Genomic DNA, 16,874 nt, shown 5'->3' with positions numbered 1-16,874 from the left:
AATTTGCTGTATTAGCAGTAAGAAAACAGTTTCTGGTACCACCTTTTCAGGTCTGAGTTTTACTTACAAGGATGAATATAAAACTACTTTCTTGCAAAAATGGTAGGAAGTAACACAATATAAACCTAGTCACTAATGCACTACTAGTCTATTTCAACAAATACTTGTTCTTGTAAATAAATGCAAAACCATAAAATCCAGTCTGCTTACTAATGTGCACATAGATTATTTCTAAAATTAAGTTCAATATTGTGTCTTTTCAGTCAACGCAACTTCAAGTATTACTTCTGATTGATTACACAGGATTTGTACCAAAGATGTCCAGTAAAACAGACACTACTTACAGATATCAGTCTTTTCCTTTCAGCTTACCTTATCATTTTGGCAGAAGTAATTGCTTCATCATCTCCTTTGCAGGACAGTAGCTCCTATGCCTTTTCAGGTGGAGGTTCAGGCACACCTTCAAAACTGACTATGTACTTCACACGTAGCTCCCCAGAGACTCCTCTTCATAACCTTCTCTACTCCCAGTGGTTAGGAACCTTAACTTCCTCAATGAGTAATGGCCATGGTGTACTGTTAGAGGTACCTGTACCTTATGAATTGTCTTAGAGACTTACCTGTCTCTGATTTCGTTGGCCTGCTTCAGACCTAGAAAATCTCATTTCTGTCTAAAACATAATATCTAGTAAAGGTACCCCCCACCTGGTGTCTGAATGGCCATCACAGCACCACAATAAGCAGTGTGCCCCTCAAGCACAGTCATCATAATGCCACTTATACACATACATATTATATACATACACAGATATATATATATATATATATATATATATATATATAAATTTACATATATATATATATATATACACACACACACACACACACACACACACACACACACACACACACACACACACACATACATAAATTTATATACATATACACACACACACACACACACACACACATTTCATACTTCAAAGTGCTACTTTATCAAGAACTGACACTGTAACAAATTCATTAACTCCTGAACTATGGACTTAACAAAATTAAGTAACTTTTGCAGAGGCATGTCACTGTTGATGCACCCTTACACTCCTGCAGCTTTATACTAACTGTGAATGACACAGCAGCGTGGACATAGGGAAACTACCCTACCTGCACTGTTGTACAATGCCTAACACAAAAAGTACCACTGTGTAGGACATAGGGAAACTACCCTACCTGCGCTGTTGTACAACCCCTAACACAAACAGTACCACTGTTTAATAAACAACTCCAAAACTACTTAGCCAAAACACATCAACAACCACATTCCACAATATTCCTTAACTAGAAGCACCCAAAATTGTGCAGATCTGTTAATTTAATAGGATCTGCACTGTAATGGGAAAGTTAACTAAGCATTAAGCCAGCTGGCTAAAGAACAAGTTGACAATTCACTTTGAATAAAGTGCAGCTCAAAATATGGACACTTGACCAAACTGGCATGATTCATATAACAATCCAAACAAAAATAACCCAGCACCAAAAGATCCAGTCCTCAAACCTTCCTTTAATAAGAGCTCAAATAACGCAAACAGGATACAATTTCACCACAACAGCCTCTTGAGTGAACTATTCAGGAATCTCCCTACTCAAGTGTTTTTCATAAGACTCCTGTGTAATCCAGACAATGCATGTTTGTACCATACATGACAAGGTAGTGATCATCATCAAGCCCCTTTCCCCATTTTCTACATGGGATCATGATGTCACCTCAGCTGTCCCCACCTATCTCAATTCATTACCACTTTCCTACCTTTCTTAACAGTCACATCTGACTATCGCTGGTCTGCTCTCATCCATCTCTCTGCTAGACATACTTGTTTTTTCTTGCCTTCCTACTGTCTCTTCCAAATCTTTTTCACCAAATTCTCTTCTGTTTTCCTGCATATGTGCTCAAACCTTCGTAATCTGTTCTCTTTGACCTTCTCTGTAACTGGGGCTATTTTGGTTTCTGCTCGGATGTCATAATGTCTTCTCCTGCTCTACAGTGTGTATCCTCCCACTAGTCTCAGGTATTTCACACATGGTAATCTGGTCACATCAATAAATCTCCTCTACATTAGACACAACCTGCTTCTTAAATAAAAAGTTTACTGAATGCTTTATATTACCTTAGGAAATGGGCTTGGAGAATCAGCAAGCCCTCCTGCAGGCACAATGCTCCAAAAGGGTTAATTAGTGTATGAGGACAGCCTACTTGTGGCACAAAATCCATGTGGTATAACTGAAATCTTTTACTGCACCTGCCATTTCCTTTCTTCTCAATAAACATGACTCTTACAAAGCCATGAAGCAGAAAAAAACTAAACACATCCATATACATGTATGTGTATGTGTATGTGTGTGTGGTTGAAATCACTTCTGCAATATACTCTGTCGAATGCACATTTTATTTTTATTTTTATTTTATTGCATACTGTGTTGTGTCAACTGCTTGTTGACTGCAGGCGATTTTGAATGTTGGATCTTTAACTTTGTTTGGGGTGTGCAGGCAAGAGAGGGTTTGGTTCTAATGCCAAAGCTTTCAGATGTTTGAAAATGTCATCATTATGGTTACGTGTGTGTCTGCAAGTGTTTGCGAGTTAGGATTAGAATAAGGACTATAGAAGGGAACAGACTGTCATACGTATGAAAATTTTGGAAAGTGTGTGTGTGTGTGTGTGTGTGTGTGTGTGTGTGTGTGTGTGCACGCAACTGGACTAGCTAAGGTGGCAGTTTAGCATTTTATGTTATGGGTAGTGTGTGTGTTTTTGTGTCTTGTTTACTAGTACCATAAGGGAAGGGGGTTTTGATAAGGTAATGTGTAGGATTGGGGTTAAGGTCTATGGCAGGGTTAGGATTAGGGTTATTATAACATAGTAAGGTGGCATAAGGGGACTGAGGTGATGACCACCAGGAAAAGTGTTTTCCAAGCTCTGAACTTGTTTGCCATCAGATTAACATGTTATAAGAGGGAATGGGCAAGGTCCTCAAGAAAGGGATGAGATACAGAACTCCCTTTAAGGAACTGCTTGATTAGCTGGCACTGGGCAACAGTCCTGCCATCCAGGAGGTCATGATGGGTAGAAATGACAAGCACATGCAGCCTGAACATGGAATTACTGAAGTGCAGATCATAAAAGTGCCCTAATACAGGCCGGCATCCTTGAAAAAATGATGGAGCTGGGGCAGTCACAAAGCAGTGCTCTAACCAAATGGAGAGACTTTTCTACTTAGCAGTAGGCATCTGTTGTGTGCAAGGCTTTATAAAGGTCTTATCAGTCACTTCTGACACCACATTTTGTAGATATATATGCATATGTATCACATTCCTGTCAATATCTTGGGCATTGTCAACCCAGACGGATTGTGGAACAGCTTCTCACACGCCCAACAACATTACAAGTTGATATGGCTTTTGAGACAAATGGTTAACTTGAACCACAGAAATGTGGGTTATATTCTGGAAATATTTTGTTTCTTAACATGTGGCTTATAATCATATTAACACCTTGAACCAGAAGATGATTAAATGTTACTCCGTGGTATCAGATGAAAGCTAGCATAATGCTGAAGATGTCACTGATACCTGTTCTCTGTCTGCGACTGGTCTGCAAGTATTTTTTTTAACTTTTAGTAATGAAAGATGCATAACTGTATATGTGTCATATTTCTGTGAATATGTCAGGCATTCTCCCTGGATACATTAAAGAACAGTGGTCAGAAATGGCTCCTCAGACAAGTGGGGCTAACTCTGAACAAGAAGAAAATATATCTCACATATCCTATTTGAATATCCCCCTCCCACATAATCCTTACCTACTGCCTTACTAACATACCCCACCATATAGGCATCCAAGGAACTCTGGGACACAACTGGGTTGGGTTGCATGTTGTAAAGACCCGGGCGGTCATTAGCCTAGTATAAACCTATGAACAAAAAAAGGAAGACTAGCGACATACAAGTGTCTACAATAACAATCAGGCCCTGAGATGAAGTCATTTGTTACCTCAGTGAAAGGAGACCTATTTTGCCAAGACTGGGACCTGAACACCTGAAACCACATTATGTTTCAGCCATCAAAGAGTGAATGAGGATGAGTTTTGTTTTTCTTCTCAACTTGGAATGGAGCCAAGTTTAAGCTCAAGTTCTAGTTCAAAATGTTAAGGTGCTTTCAGCAAATTCCCATTATAATAAATAAATAAAACAAGTAAAGCATTTAAAACACAGACAACTGTATATACAATAATAAACAGGTGAAATTAATTGTAATTGTTATTTTGTTAGGATAAAATCATAGGGAATGGTGGGAAGGCATACATTGACTTCCCATGCACTGGGATGGAGAATATGGAGAATATATCCACCTCAAGATCCCCTTTCCCAGTTGCATTCTATATAAGAAACAGTGAAGACTGCATTCTCCTGAGTGGTAAAAGGTCAGTCACTAGAGTGATACACAGATGACATGGACCTGACAAGGCTCAGAACCACCAGTCATGAACTGCTATGAGACTAACACTTCGGTCTGTGACACACTGCCAGATATGAACAACCTTCTCTACATAGGAGATACAGTCAAATGTACCTTTAACAGTTTAGCTACTAGACAATGATTTTGTTTTCAGACTAAATACATATGTGTACCAGAAGACTTGCTTCCAAAGCTTCTAGGGTGGTCAGGAAGACTGTGCACAGCACAAACCAACAAAGGTGCAAGACCTCCTTTTGGGGATCCACTTCCCTTGAATCTTGGTAAAGCGGAGAAGAGCTCCCTACACCTAGTGAAGCATCTGTTTTCTGAGCTTATGATGGTTTGTCAGCAGAAGTTGGATGCTAGCTTACACAGCTAGTTGGGATAATCCACCACTTCAAGGCCCGGATAAAGGTGTCTAAAGACAGAAGATAATCTGTGAGCACATTGTGACTGTCTGGCCATGGAGAGCTCACAACCTACTGCAATGTCCACATCTGCAGGCTTGTAAATCGCAGAATGAAGACCAAAGCAGCTCAGAAGGTTCAGGAGGGTTTCAACATAGATGCTCCACTATGACCTCAACCAGGTTACCAATTTAATGGCCTTCTAGGTCCTCTACAAATTCAAGAATAATTTAAAATAGAGAAAGCCCAGTTATTTGCTAAAGAAGACAGTTCTTTCAGCTTGGATAAAAGATGACTGTTCCAGTTTATGCTCCCTTCAAGGGACTACAACAAAGGCAGCATCCACTACTAGGATATTTTCAGTGACTCATTTAATGGGGCAACCCAGCAGCAAGTCAGGCAAGTTGTGAAATACATGGTGCCCCCATTCCTGTAAGGTTCTGTCTCTGGCTACCATGGGGAATATCCTCGTGATAATCACAGTGAAATGGCAGTTCAAACTGCAACACTTAACAAACTGAAGAAGCTTCCTGTGGGAATCTTTAAGACACTGATGTATCAAAAGACATCTATAATGTCCAATGATACCATCTAGGCACCACAGACATAATGCACTGAATTGTAAAACTCTGGAGCTTCATGTTTCAGATGTGCTTGTTGATATTGCTGTGGTACAAAATCAGATGAAAGCCTTCTATCCCTTTTTTAATTTCCCTCAGTATTTTGGGTTTCTAATACCATGACGGGAATGGACCCCATTCCTAAGTCAAAGTACGACTAAAGTTCATGAAATTAGTATTGTTTCAATCTTTGATGTTAGTCAGAAGTGCTCTTCGTAGCACCCACAATGTGCCCAGGACTGACTCCTGCAGTTCACATGGAGTTATATGCATTGGTAATACATTTAAGCATGACTGTAAATTATTTTTTATAAGACTCATTGCTCCTACTACTATTGGAACTGTCTGGGTATCCTTCTTTCACGCTGCCCTCATTTCTGCCTGCAAATCCTGGTATTTATGACTTTGTGTCTCTCTGTACATAAGACACTGTAGTCACAGTGTAGCAATTTCAGTGATCAGTGCTACTTCTGTCTTATTTTCATGGAACACTATATCTAGTTTTCTCTCATCAATTTTTTGAACTGTTGATATTGGGTGATCCCACGTGATATAAACTTCATCATTTTCTATAATGCTTTGTGGTTCATGTTTCCAATGAAGCCTTCTATCCCCTTTGGAACAAGGAAGATACAGATGAACCACTACACTTGTTCAAAGGAAGGCACAGCCTCTGCAGTCCCTCTAAGAGGAGGAGGAGTCTGGGACCAGTCCCAAAAGATCCAAGAACATTAGAAGCAGACTCTGTTGCTCCCAGTCTACAAAATGGCATATTTGTGACTGGAAACATGGGGAGAAATAAACTGTGACTCATCTTTCTTCCCCAGACTATTACTGAGACATTTCTATGGAAAGTGATGGGAGCTAGTGGATGATCCATTGAGGTTCTCATATGCCCAAGGATTTTTTTTTTCAAAGTAAGCGTCATTGATCGGGAGCTGTATCTGTCTCAGACTTAATAGCCTGAAGGTTTTCAGACTCCTCTAGGGAAGATGATGGTATGGCCATCCCATCTCCTACAAGCTACAGCAGGAACAAGCTCATGCAGAGGTAACATAAATAGAGTCAAGCATGTAAAAGTTGCCACTGGCATGTGAAAGGAGGAGTGTCTTGTGAAAGGTGTCATGAGGATACAGGAAGTTTACATCAGGCCTGGTACTAGTATTACATGTTGCCTAAAGGTGTGATCTGACTCTTCTGTAGACAGGCACCACCATACTTCAAACAATTGATTGAAGTTGAGAGTCTGAACTCCAGGCCCTGAAAATGGAAGATCTAATGGATCGTCTTCAATCCACTGGCACAGACTTAGTCCAAAATGGAAACCTATAGAGGATAGCCCTGGGCCCCAAGTAACAGCAATGAGTTTAACCAGGTGATTAGAGGTGTGAACTCAAAAATTAATCCAGTCACGTTTGTTTTATGCAGTTTTATGGGAGATGGTTGGTGTCATCGTTATCCACCAAAGAAGAAGAAGATGGCTGACAGGTAGCATCATAAAGTAAAGTTGGATGTAGATTAGCTATCAATGGTGCAGGATGTGTTTAGTTTCAGTATGTCAAACCATTCAGGTTTATCTGTTTAAGTACCACTGTAAAGCTTACAAACTGTGTCCACAGACCTAGAACTAAGAGACCTTAGAAAATGAGCACCTTGTGGACATACAGGCAGGTCATCCAATATGGTATTTTTCACACATGTTCAACTAGTGTCTTGGAATTATGAAGGACTGCCTGAAAAACAACTATGAGATAAAAAATGAGTTATCTTTCCTCAACAGAAAAGTAAGATGACTTCCTATCAAAACAACATTTCCTCATAATGGACTAGGTGTTGCCATGGGTGGTAAACCAGTTCAAGCACAGAGGAAAGGAACATGCTAGCAGTGGTCTAGCAGAACACATGTATATGGAAGTATATAAATATAAACCATCTGATGATGCATGGTGTGTTAGTTTCTATACTAGTCTGCTAGCGTGTTAGGTTTTGTATAATGGGAAAAAAAATCTCTCCACATATGTTAAGGTCCAATGGCTATGATACCCTTAGATCTTACAATCATTGCTCTCCAGCCAATGAGGTACTTCATCTTTGATGAAATGACACCTCCCCAGTGAAGGTTATGTAAGAAAAGGTAAGGGATGGGATAGTTATTGTGTATCTTTAATTTTGCAGCAGAAAAGGCATACAATGTTATAGTTTTCAAAAACAGTATGTGAGAAAACCCTTTTAATTTGGCTGCATTGTACACAAACTGTACACGCATGCATGTTGAAAAATGAATACAGATGATAGTAAACAGAACTGTGAAATGCATCATATTAATATAGCTATAAATTCAAAGCATAGCATTACCTTTCCCTGAAGTGTAATAACAGCAGACAGCACAGTATCAGTGTTATATACCTAAGGGGTGCAAACTGAAAGCAACAAATGTTACCACACACTCGGTGTGCAAAGCAATGCGATAGGTGGTAGTTAACATCTACTAGGGAATGACCACAGCAAAACCGTATCAGTAGCAGTGCAAAATAAATGCCCTGAAAAGAACATTAAAAGCATCTCAGATTAAACTATGCAATGGCAAAATACTTGTGTATACCATGAAAGCTAAAATCATATTTGGGAATGCTTGAAAATAAACAGATGATTTAACGATACTGTAATATATAACCTAGCACATTGTAGAAGCTTATGTATTTACAGAAATGAATGATGACTAAAATAACTTTCTTGGGTGGCGGAAGCCAGGAAACCTTGTTGGCTAGCCTTACGTAGGCCCTTGGGCTAATAGCCTAGTACATACCTATGAACATTACAAGTTCAGAGGGGCGAAGAAGTTGTTGAAGCTTTAAAATGCTAGTAGTACAGTCTTACAGCTATGGAACAGCTACATAATGACAGGTTAAAACACACAATCGTGTTCAAAGAAATTGTGTCGGCACTATCATTGTTGGGGCAGTGATTCTGGTCCCGTTCCATATAGAGCTGAAGAAGATCAAGTCCACTGCCAGTCAATATATTTTTCAAACTTTCAACTGTAGATGAAGGAGAAACAGAGGATTATTTATTACTTTGAGAATTGATTTTCAAGGTAGAATTAGCATTCAGGACACTTCCATCTCATTTTCTGAAAAAAAATATGACAAGTTTGTGCTATTTGTCAGAATGATCCTTATTTAACAATTGCTAAGATTTTAGAACTTCCCAAGCATCTCAGACATGTAAGAACATCTGGCCCTCGAGTAGCAGAATTACCCCAATACAACTACTCTGAGTGTTAGCTCATTACTAAAAAAAATACTACATCTCAAAGCAGTTTCAAGGACTTCAAACCAGCAAAAGAGAATGGCAGAGGCAACCAAGGAGCACAAAAGTATCCAGTCTCAGAAATATAAAAATGTAGTCCTTTATTGATACACAGAGGTAAGCGCTTTCACAGTTCACTTCATCAGACCATAAAAAAGTACAGTTGTGTACACTTACCATAAATGTAGATGTTCGAGTGTATTCACTGTTGCAGTCATTACATTTGGGTTATCTGCTTGCAGGTAGCCCTCAGTTGGCCTGATTAACAAAGTCTTGGGTCCTGCATCGGTTGCTGTCCCTTCTTCCATGACGCCAGGTATAAAACATGCAGCCGACGCCATTACATCAGTATGGCCCCAGATGCCAGGTGCCCCCCTAATGGGGAGCAATTAGATATAAAAGTACAATGAAATACCTCCAACAAAAAAGCAAATACACCAAAAAGGTTTTTACGCATAGTAAAGGAAAGTAGAGGTAAAGCCAAAACATCTACATTTATGGTAAGTGTACACAACTGTACTATGTTCTTCATGTTTCACTATTGCAGTCATTACATTTGGGTAGATTCCCAAGGCTGTGGTTGGAAGGAGGAATTTAGATAGCATTAGGACCAGCTACAAGGCCCTGCAAGACTGCAGTGGCAAAGCCAGCTCTGGATTATGAGAAAATTGGCAAATGGTAATGCTTGGTAAAAGTATGTACAGAACTCCAGGTAGCAGCTTCTAGGATGTCCCTGGTAGGCACGCCTCTGAGAAAGGCTGTAGAGGTAGATGCAGCCCTGGTGGAGTGAAGTCCGATTCCCTGGGGGATAGGTTTTCAATGGTGCTTATAGCAGAAATTAATGCAATGGCCTATCCAGAAATAGTTTGCTTTGAAATAGCCTTCCCCTCTGCCCCTGCAGCAAATGCCACCAGCAGTTGTTCAGATTTCCTTTGAGGTTTAGTCCTGTCCAAGTAGAATCTGAGTTGTCTGTGCACATCTAAGGAAGGCAATACCTGTTCTCCTTTGTTCTGTGAATTGGGAAAGAAGGTTGGCAAATGAATGGACTGATTAAGAGCCACACTGGATACCACCTTGGGCATGAAGGATGGATTGGTTCTGAGGGACACCCTGTCCGCATGAAAGATGATGAAAGGCTCCACTGCCATAAGGGCCTGTAATTCAGATACCCTTCTAGCTGAAGTGATTGCTAAAAGGAATGCTGTTTTCCAAGAAAGAAATTTTAGGTCTGCAGTGGCAGCTAGTTTGACAGGAGGTAGAGTGAGTTTCTCCAAAACAAAGTTAAAGTCCCAGGCTGGGGTTGGAGCTCTACTGGGTGGTCTTAAATTTCAGTGGATGAGATTCTGTGTTATAATGAGCTGAAATGGCTGAGGTGTGGATTTTAATGGAGGAAAAAGACAGGCCCTTGTGAAGCATCTCAGTTAAGTATTGTAAAATCTGAGGTAAATTGGGTTCTGCTACGCTCACCTCTTGAGATTGGTTCCAGGCACAGAATCTTTTCCATTTTTCAGCATAGGATTTTCTAGTGCTAGGCCTCATTGCCTCTAAAATGATATCCATCACAGGTTTACTGAGGGAAGGTAAAGGAGAGATTATGTAATTAGCCAGGCTGCAAGGTTCAGTGCTAGAAGCTGAGGGTGTAGAATCTGGTTCTCCTGTTGAGACAACAGGGAAGGAGTACCATGGGGATAACTGTGACACAATGGATTGTCTTCAATCCACTCGCACAGGCTTAGTCCAAAATGGAAGCCTATAGAGGACAGCCCTGGGCCCCAAGTAACAGCAATGAGTTTAGCCATGTGATTAGAGGCGTGAACTCAAAAATGAATCTAGTCACGTTTGTTTTATGCAGTTTTATGGGAGATGGTTGGTGTCATCATTATCCACCAAAGAAGAAGAAGATGGCTGACAGGTAGATAGAATCATAAACGAACACCTCCAATCCTCCAATACTCCAAAATCACTTAGTATACGAAACAGGAACACAAACACCGAAATGTTTGATGAAATTCTTTTAATTCTGGTACCTCGGCCTTCGCCTTCTCCTGGAATACAGGAGAAGGCGAAGGCCGAGGTACCAGAATTAAAAGAATTTCATCAAACATTTTGGTGTTTGTGTTCCTGTTTCGTATACTAAGAGGTAGAATCATAAAGTAAAGTTGGATGTAGATTAGCTATCAATGGTGCAGGATGTGTTTAGTTTCAGTATGTCAAACCATTCAGATTTATCTGTTTAAATACCACTGTAAAACTTACAAACTGTGCCCACAGACCTAGAACTAAGAGACCTTAGAAAATGAGTACCTTGTGGACATACATGCAGGTCATCCAATACGGTATTTTCACACATGTTCAACTAGTGTCTTGGAATTATGAAGGACTGCCTAAAAAACAACTATGAGATCAAACATTAGTTATCTTTCCTCAACAGAAGAGTAAGAGGACTTCCTATCAAAACAACATTTCCTCATAATGGACTAGGTGTTGCCATGGGTGGTAAACCAGTTCAAGCACAGAAGAAAGGAACATGCTAGCAGTGGTCTAGCAGGACACATGTATATGGAAGCATATAAATATAAACCATCTGATGATGCATGATGTGTTAGTTTCTATACTAGTCTGCTAGCGTGTTAGGTTTTGTATAATGGGAAAAAATCTCTCCACATATGTTAAGGTCCAATGGCTATGATACCCCTCAGATCATACAATCATTGCTCTCCAGCCAATGAGGTACTTCATCTTTGATGAAATGACACCTCCCCAGTGAAGGTTATGTAAGAAAAGGTAAGGGATGGGATAATTATTGTGTATCTTTAATTTTTGAGCAGAAAAGGCATACAATGTTATAGTTTTCAAAAACAGTATGTGAGAAAACCCTTTTAATTTGGCTGCATTGTACACAAACTGTACAGCGTTACAAGCATGCATGTTGAAAAATGAATACAGATGATAGTAAACAGAACTGTGAAATGCATCATATTAATATAGCTATAAATTCAAAGCATAGCATTACCTTTCCCTGAAGTGTAATAACAGCAGACAGCACAGTATCAGTGTTATATACCTAAGGGGTGCAAACTGAAAGCAACAAATGTTACCACACACTCAGTGTGCAAAGCAATGCAATAGGTGGTAGTTAACATCTACTAGGGAATGACCACAGCAAAACAGTATCAGTAGCAGTGCAAAACAAATGCCCTGAAAAGAACATTAAAAGGATCTCAGATTAAACTATGCAATGGCAAAATACTTGTGTATACCATGAAAGCTAAAATCATATTTGGGGAATGCTTGAAAATAAACAGATGATTTAACGATACTGTAATATACAACCTAGCACATTGTAGAAGTTTATGTAGTTACAGAAATGAACGATGACTAAAATAACTTTCTTGGGTGGCGGAAGCCAGGAAACCTTGTTGGCTAGGCTTACGTAGGCCATCGGGCCAATAGCCTAGTACCTACCTATTGAACCTATGAACATTACAAGTTCAGAGGGGCGAAGAAGTTGTTGAAGCTTTAAAATGCTAGTAGTACAGTCTTACAGCTATGGAACAGCTACATAATGACAGGTTAAAACACACAATCTGGGCAACAAATACCTGTGGTGTTCAAAGAAATTGTGTCGGCACTATCATTGTTGGGGCAGTGATTCTGGTCCCGTTCCATATAGAGCTGAAGAAGATCAAGTCCACTGCCAGTCAATATATTTTTCAAACTTTCAACTGTAGATGAAGGAGAAACAGAGGATTATTTATTACTTTTGAGAAGGGATTTTCAAGGTAGAATTAGCATTCAGGACACTTCCATCTCATTTGCTGAAAAAATATGACAAGTTTGTGCTATTTGTCAGAATGATCCTTATTTAACAATTGCTAAGATTTTAAAACTTCCCAAGCATCTCAGACATGTAAGAACATCTGGCTCTCTAGTAGCAGAATTACCCCAATACGACTACTCTGAGTGTTAGCTCATTACTAAAAGATACTACATCTCAAAGCAGTTTCAAGGACTTCAAACCAGCAAAAATAGAGTGGCAGAGGTAACCAAGGAGCACAAAAGTATCCAGTCTCATAAATATATAAAAATGTAGTCCTTTATTGGTGCACAGATGTAAGCGCTTTCACAGTTTGCTTCATCAGACCATAAAAAAGTACAGTTGTGTACACTTACCATAAATGTAGATGTTCGAGTGTATTCACTGTTGCAGTCATTACATTTGGGTTATCTGCTTGCAGGTAGCCCTCAGTTGGCCTGATTAACAAAGTCTTGGGTCCTGCATCGGTTGCTGTCCCTTCTTCCATGACGTCAGGGGTATAAAACATGCAGCTGACGCCATTACATCAGTTTTTCTTGCCCCAGATGCCAGGTGCCCCCCCTAATGGGGAGCAATTAGATATAAAAGTACAATGAAATACCTACAACAAAAAAGCAAATACACCAAAAAGGTAAAGGAAAGTAGAGGTAAAGCCAAAAGAAGTTAGGGGGCTGGAGGGAGGGTAACCAGGACTGCAACAGTGATACACTCAAACATCTATATTTATGGTAAGTGTACACAACTGTACTATGTTCTTCATGTTTCACTGTTGCAGTCATTACATTTGGGTAGATTCCCAAAGCTGTGGTTGGAAGGAGGAATATAGATAGCATTAGGACCAGCTATAATGCCCTGCAAGACTGCAGTGGCAAAGCCAGCTCTGGATTTAGAGAAAATTGGCAAATGGTAATGCTTGGTGAAAGTATGTACAGAACTCCATGTAGCAGCTTCTAGGATGTCCCTGGTAGGCAAGCCTCTGAGAAAGGCTGTAGAGGTAGATGCAGCCCTGGTGAAGTGAGGTCCGATTCCCTGGGGGATAGGTTTTCAATGGTGCTTATAGCAGAAATGAATGCAATGGCCTATCCATTTATAAATAGTTTGCTTTGAAATAGCCTTCCCCTCTGCCCCTGCAGCAAATGCCACCAGCAGTTGTTCAGATTTCCTTTGAGGTTTAGTCCTGTCCAAGTAGAATCTGAGTTGTCTGTGCACATCTAAGGAAGGCAATATCTGTTCTCCTTTGTTCTGTGGATTGGGAATGAAGGTTGGCAAATGAATGGACTGATTAAGAGCCACACTGGTTACCACCTTGGGCATGAAGGATTGATTGGTTCTGAGGGACACCCTGTCCGCATGAAAGATGATGAAAGGCTCTACTGCCATAAGGGCCTGTAATTCATAAACCCTTCTAGCTGAAGTGATTGCTAAAAGGAAAGCTGTTTTCCAAGAAAGAAATTTTAGGTCTGCAGTGGCAGCTGGTTCGACAGGAGGTAGAGTGAGTTTCTCCAAAACAAAGTTAAGGTCCCAGGCTGGGGTTGGAGCTCTACTGGGTGGTCTTAATTTTTTGGCCACTCTGAGGAACTGCTTGAGCAGTGGATGAGAGAAGGGGGGGGGGTTCTTTGTTATAATGAGCTGAAATGGCTGAGGTGTGGATTTTAATGGAGGAAAAAGACAGGCCCTTGTGAAGCATCTCAGTTAAGTATTGCAAAATCTGAGGTAAATTGGGTTCTGCTATGCTCACCTCTTGAGATTGGTTCCAGGCACAGAATCTTTTCCATTTTTCAGCATAGGATTTTCTAGTGCTAGGCCTCATTGCCTCTAAAATGATATCCATCACAAGTTTACTGAGGGATGGTAAAGGAGAGATTATGTAATTAGCCAGGCTGCAAGGTTCAGTGTTAGAAGCTGAGGGTGTAGAATCTGGTTCTCCTGTTGAGACAACAGGGAAGGAGTAACATGGGGATAACTGTGACACACTGCGCAGGAGGGGGTACCAGTGTTGGTGCGGCCAGTCTGGAGCAATCAAAATCATCCTTGGTTTGTCCTGTTTGATTTTTAGTAGTACTTTGGAGAACAGAGGCAGAGGGGGGATGGCATAGACTGATGGGTTTTTCCAGCTGAAGGACAGAGCATCCACTTTCCAGGCTTGTTTGTGGGGAGTCCTTGTGCAAAATTTGTCCAATTGGTAGTTCTGGGGAGAGGCAAACAGGTCTATATCTGGGCTCCCCCATTTGCTTGTCAACATGTTGAAAATCCTTGGTTCCAATTTCCACTCGTGTGGGTCCATGAGGTTTCTGCTTAGTCCGTCTGCCAGTGTATTTAACTTTCCTGGCAGGAATTGAGCTTGTAGGTGCACTTGGTAGATCAAGGCTGTGTTCCACAATGCCATGGCTAGGCTGCACAGGGGGTAAGAATGTGTGCCCCCCTGCTTGTTTATGTACCACATAACAGTGGTGTTGTCCGTCTTTACCATTAGTTTTCCTGGAAGAATGTGGTCCTTGAAGGCTGTCAGAGCATTCTGTACAGCGAACATGTCTTTTTGATTAATATGCAGGTGCATTTGACTTGGGTTCCATTTGCCCTGAATGCACTTCCCTGCAAGGTGAGCCCCCCATGCATAGTCTGATGAGTCTGTTGTTAGGGTTTGGGCAGCAGAGGGTGGTGTGAAAGGTAGTCCCTTGTTTTGGTGGCAGGCCTCTGCCCACCAAAGTAACTCTAGGCGTAGGCAAGGTATGATAGGAATCATTGCTTCTAGATCCTGAGAATGTTGACACCATAAGCTTTTTAGATACCACTGTAGTTTCCTCATATGCAGTCTTGCATATGGAATTAGAAGAATGCAGGAGGCCATGAACCCCAAGGTTTGCAGTATTTGTCTTGCAGATAACAGAGTCTTTGTAGCCACTTGTTTGAAGTAGGTTGTCAAATTAATTTGTTTCTATGGCGTGAGGTAGGCCATCTGGGAAGTTGTATTCAAGCTTGCTCCCAGGAATATAATTTGTTGGCAGGGTACCAGGTGTGAGTTATTGTCTGTTTATGGTGTACCCCAAACAAGTTAGAGCCCTTTGTACAAAGGCCAGATGATTCAAAAGTATGTCCTGGCTTTCTGCCTGAACTAGACAATCGTCCAGGTATGGGTATACTTGAATATTTCTTTGTCTGGAAAATGCAATAACTGGAGCTATGCACTTTGTGAATAGCCTGGGCACAGTAGATAAGCCAAAGGGCAGTGCAGAGAACTGATAGTGTGCATAGCCTGCTTTGAAGCGTAGGTATCTTCTGCAAGATTCCCTGATTGGGATGTGTAGGTATGCTTTTAAATCTAGTGTTGCCAACCAGGCATCTTTGCCTAGCATAGGAAGTAATTGTTGAAGAGTCAGCAGCTTGAATTTTGGAATCTCCAGAAAGGTGTTTAGAGTAGACAGGTCCAGGATAGGACACCATGGATAGTCTTTTCTGGGTACCAGGAAAAGTCTCGAGTAGAATCCTTGTCCCTTTTCCTCTTCTGGTGCCATTTGAATAGCCCCTATGCTTAAGAGAGAAAGTACTTGTTTTTGGGCTTCTGCCCACTGATTTGGGGGTAGGTCCAGCCACCCGCTTGGTGTTGGCAACGTATGGAAGTTAAATCTGTATCCCTGGGACACTATATTTAAAACCCATTTGTCCTGGGTAATGAGTTCCCAGTTCTTGCATGAAGAGCAATCTTTCCCCCCAAAGGGGCAGTCAGTTGATAAGTGCTTGGAAATTTTAAAAGGAAGTCATTGGGACAGTTTACCATAGGAGGGAATCTTATTACTCCCAGATTTGGAAGTGGAGGCCCCCCACTGCTTAGTCCTGTGTGTCCCCTCTGACTGAAACCTGGGGTTTTTGCTGTGTCTCTGTTTGGCTTGAGAAGACCTGGAAGGGGCTGGAAAGGACCAGTTCTTAGAAGGCCAGTGCCTACTAAATCTAGGAGGCTGAACTTGTAAGAAATATTTAACAGTTTGCATAGATTTAGCTTTATATTCCATCATTTTAAGAACTTCCTCAGCCTTGTCGCCAAACAGGCGGTCTTGATTTAATGGAGCATCCAACAATTTAGCTTTAACATGATTAAGCAAAGATTGCTCCTTAAGCCAAACATGCCTTCTGAGCACAGACCCAGTAACAGCGGCCCTGCAAGAGGCCTCTAATGAATAAAAACCACATTGCAAAGTATGTTTCCAACTTGTTCAGCAGA

The 16,874-nt window shown here is 40.9% G+C and overlaps 1 protein-coding gene across 4 annotated transcripts in view; it reads right to left on the bottom strand.

The window, feature by feature from the left end:
- ARHGEF2 (Rho/Rac guanine nucleotide exchange factor 2) overlaps positions 1-16,874 on the bottom strand; it is a 924,267-nt gene that overhangs the window by 79,080 nt on the left and 828,313 nt on the right. For all 4 annotated transcript variants that reach the window (XM_044079827.1, XM_044079829.1, XM_044079828.1 and 1 more), the window contains one exon: positions 12,444-12,566. In XM_044079827.1, the coding sequence (XP_043935762.1) occupies positions 12,444-12,566 (123 nt within the window). The remainder of the gene's footprint in view (positions 1-12,443; positions 12,567-16,874) is intronic.

The sequence above is a fragment of the Protopterus annectens genome, chromosome 8.part0, assembly GCF_019279795.1.
Source record: "Protopterus annectens isolate FY-2018-M chromosome 8.part0, PAN1.0, whole genome shotgun sequence".
NCBI classification, from domain to species: domain Eukaryota; kingdom Metazoa; phylum Chordata; order Ceratodontiformes; family Protopteridae; genus Protopterus; species Protopterus annectens.
The sequence above is the reverse complement of the archived record's forward strand: the minus strand, read 5'-3'. Positions and strand labels throughout refer to the sequence as shown.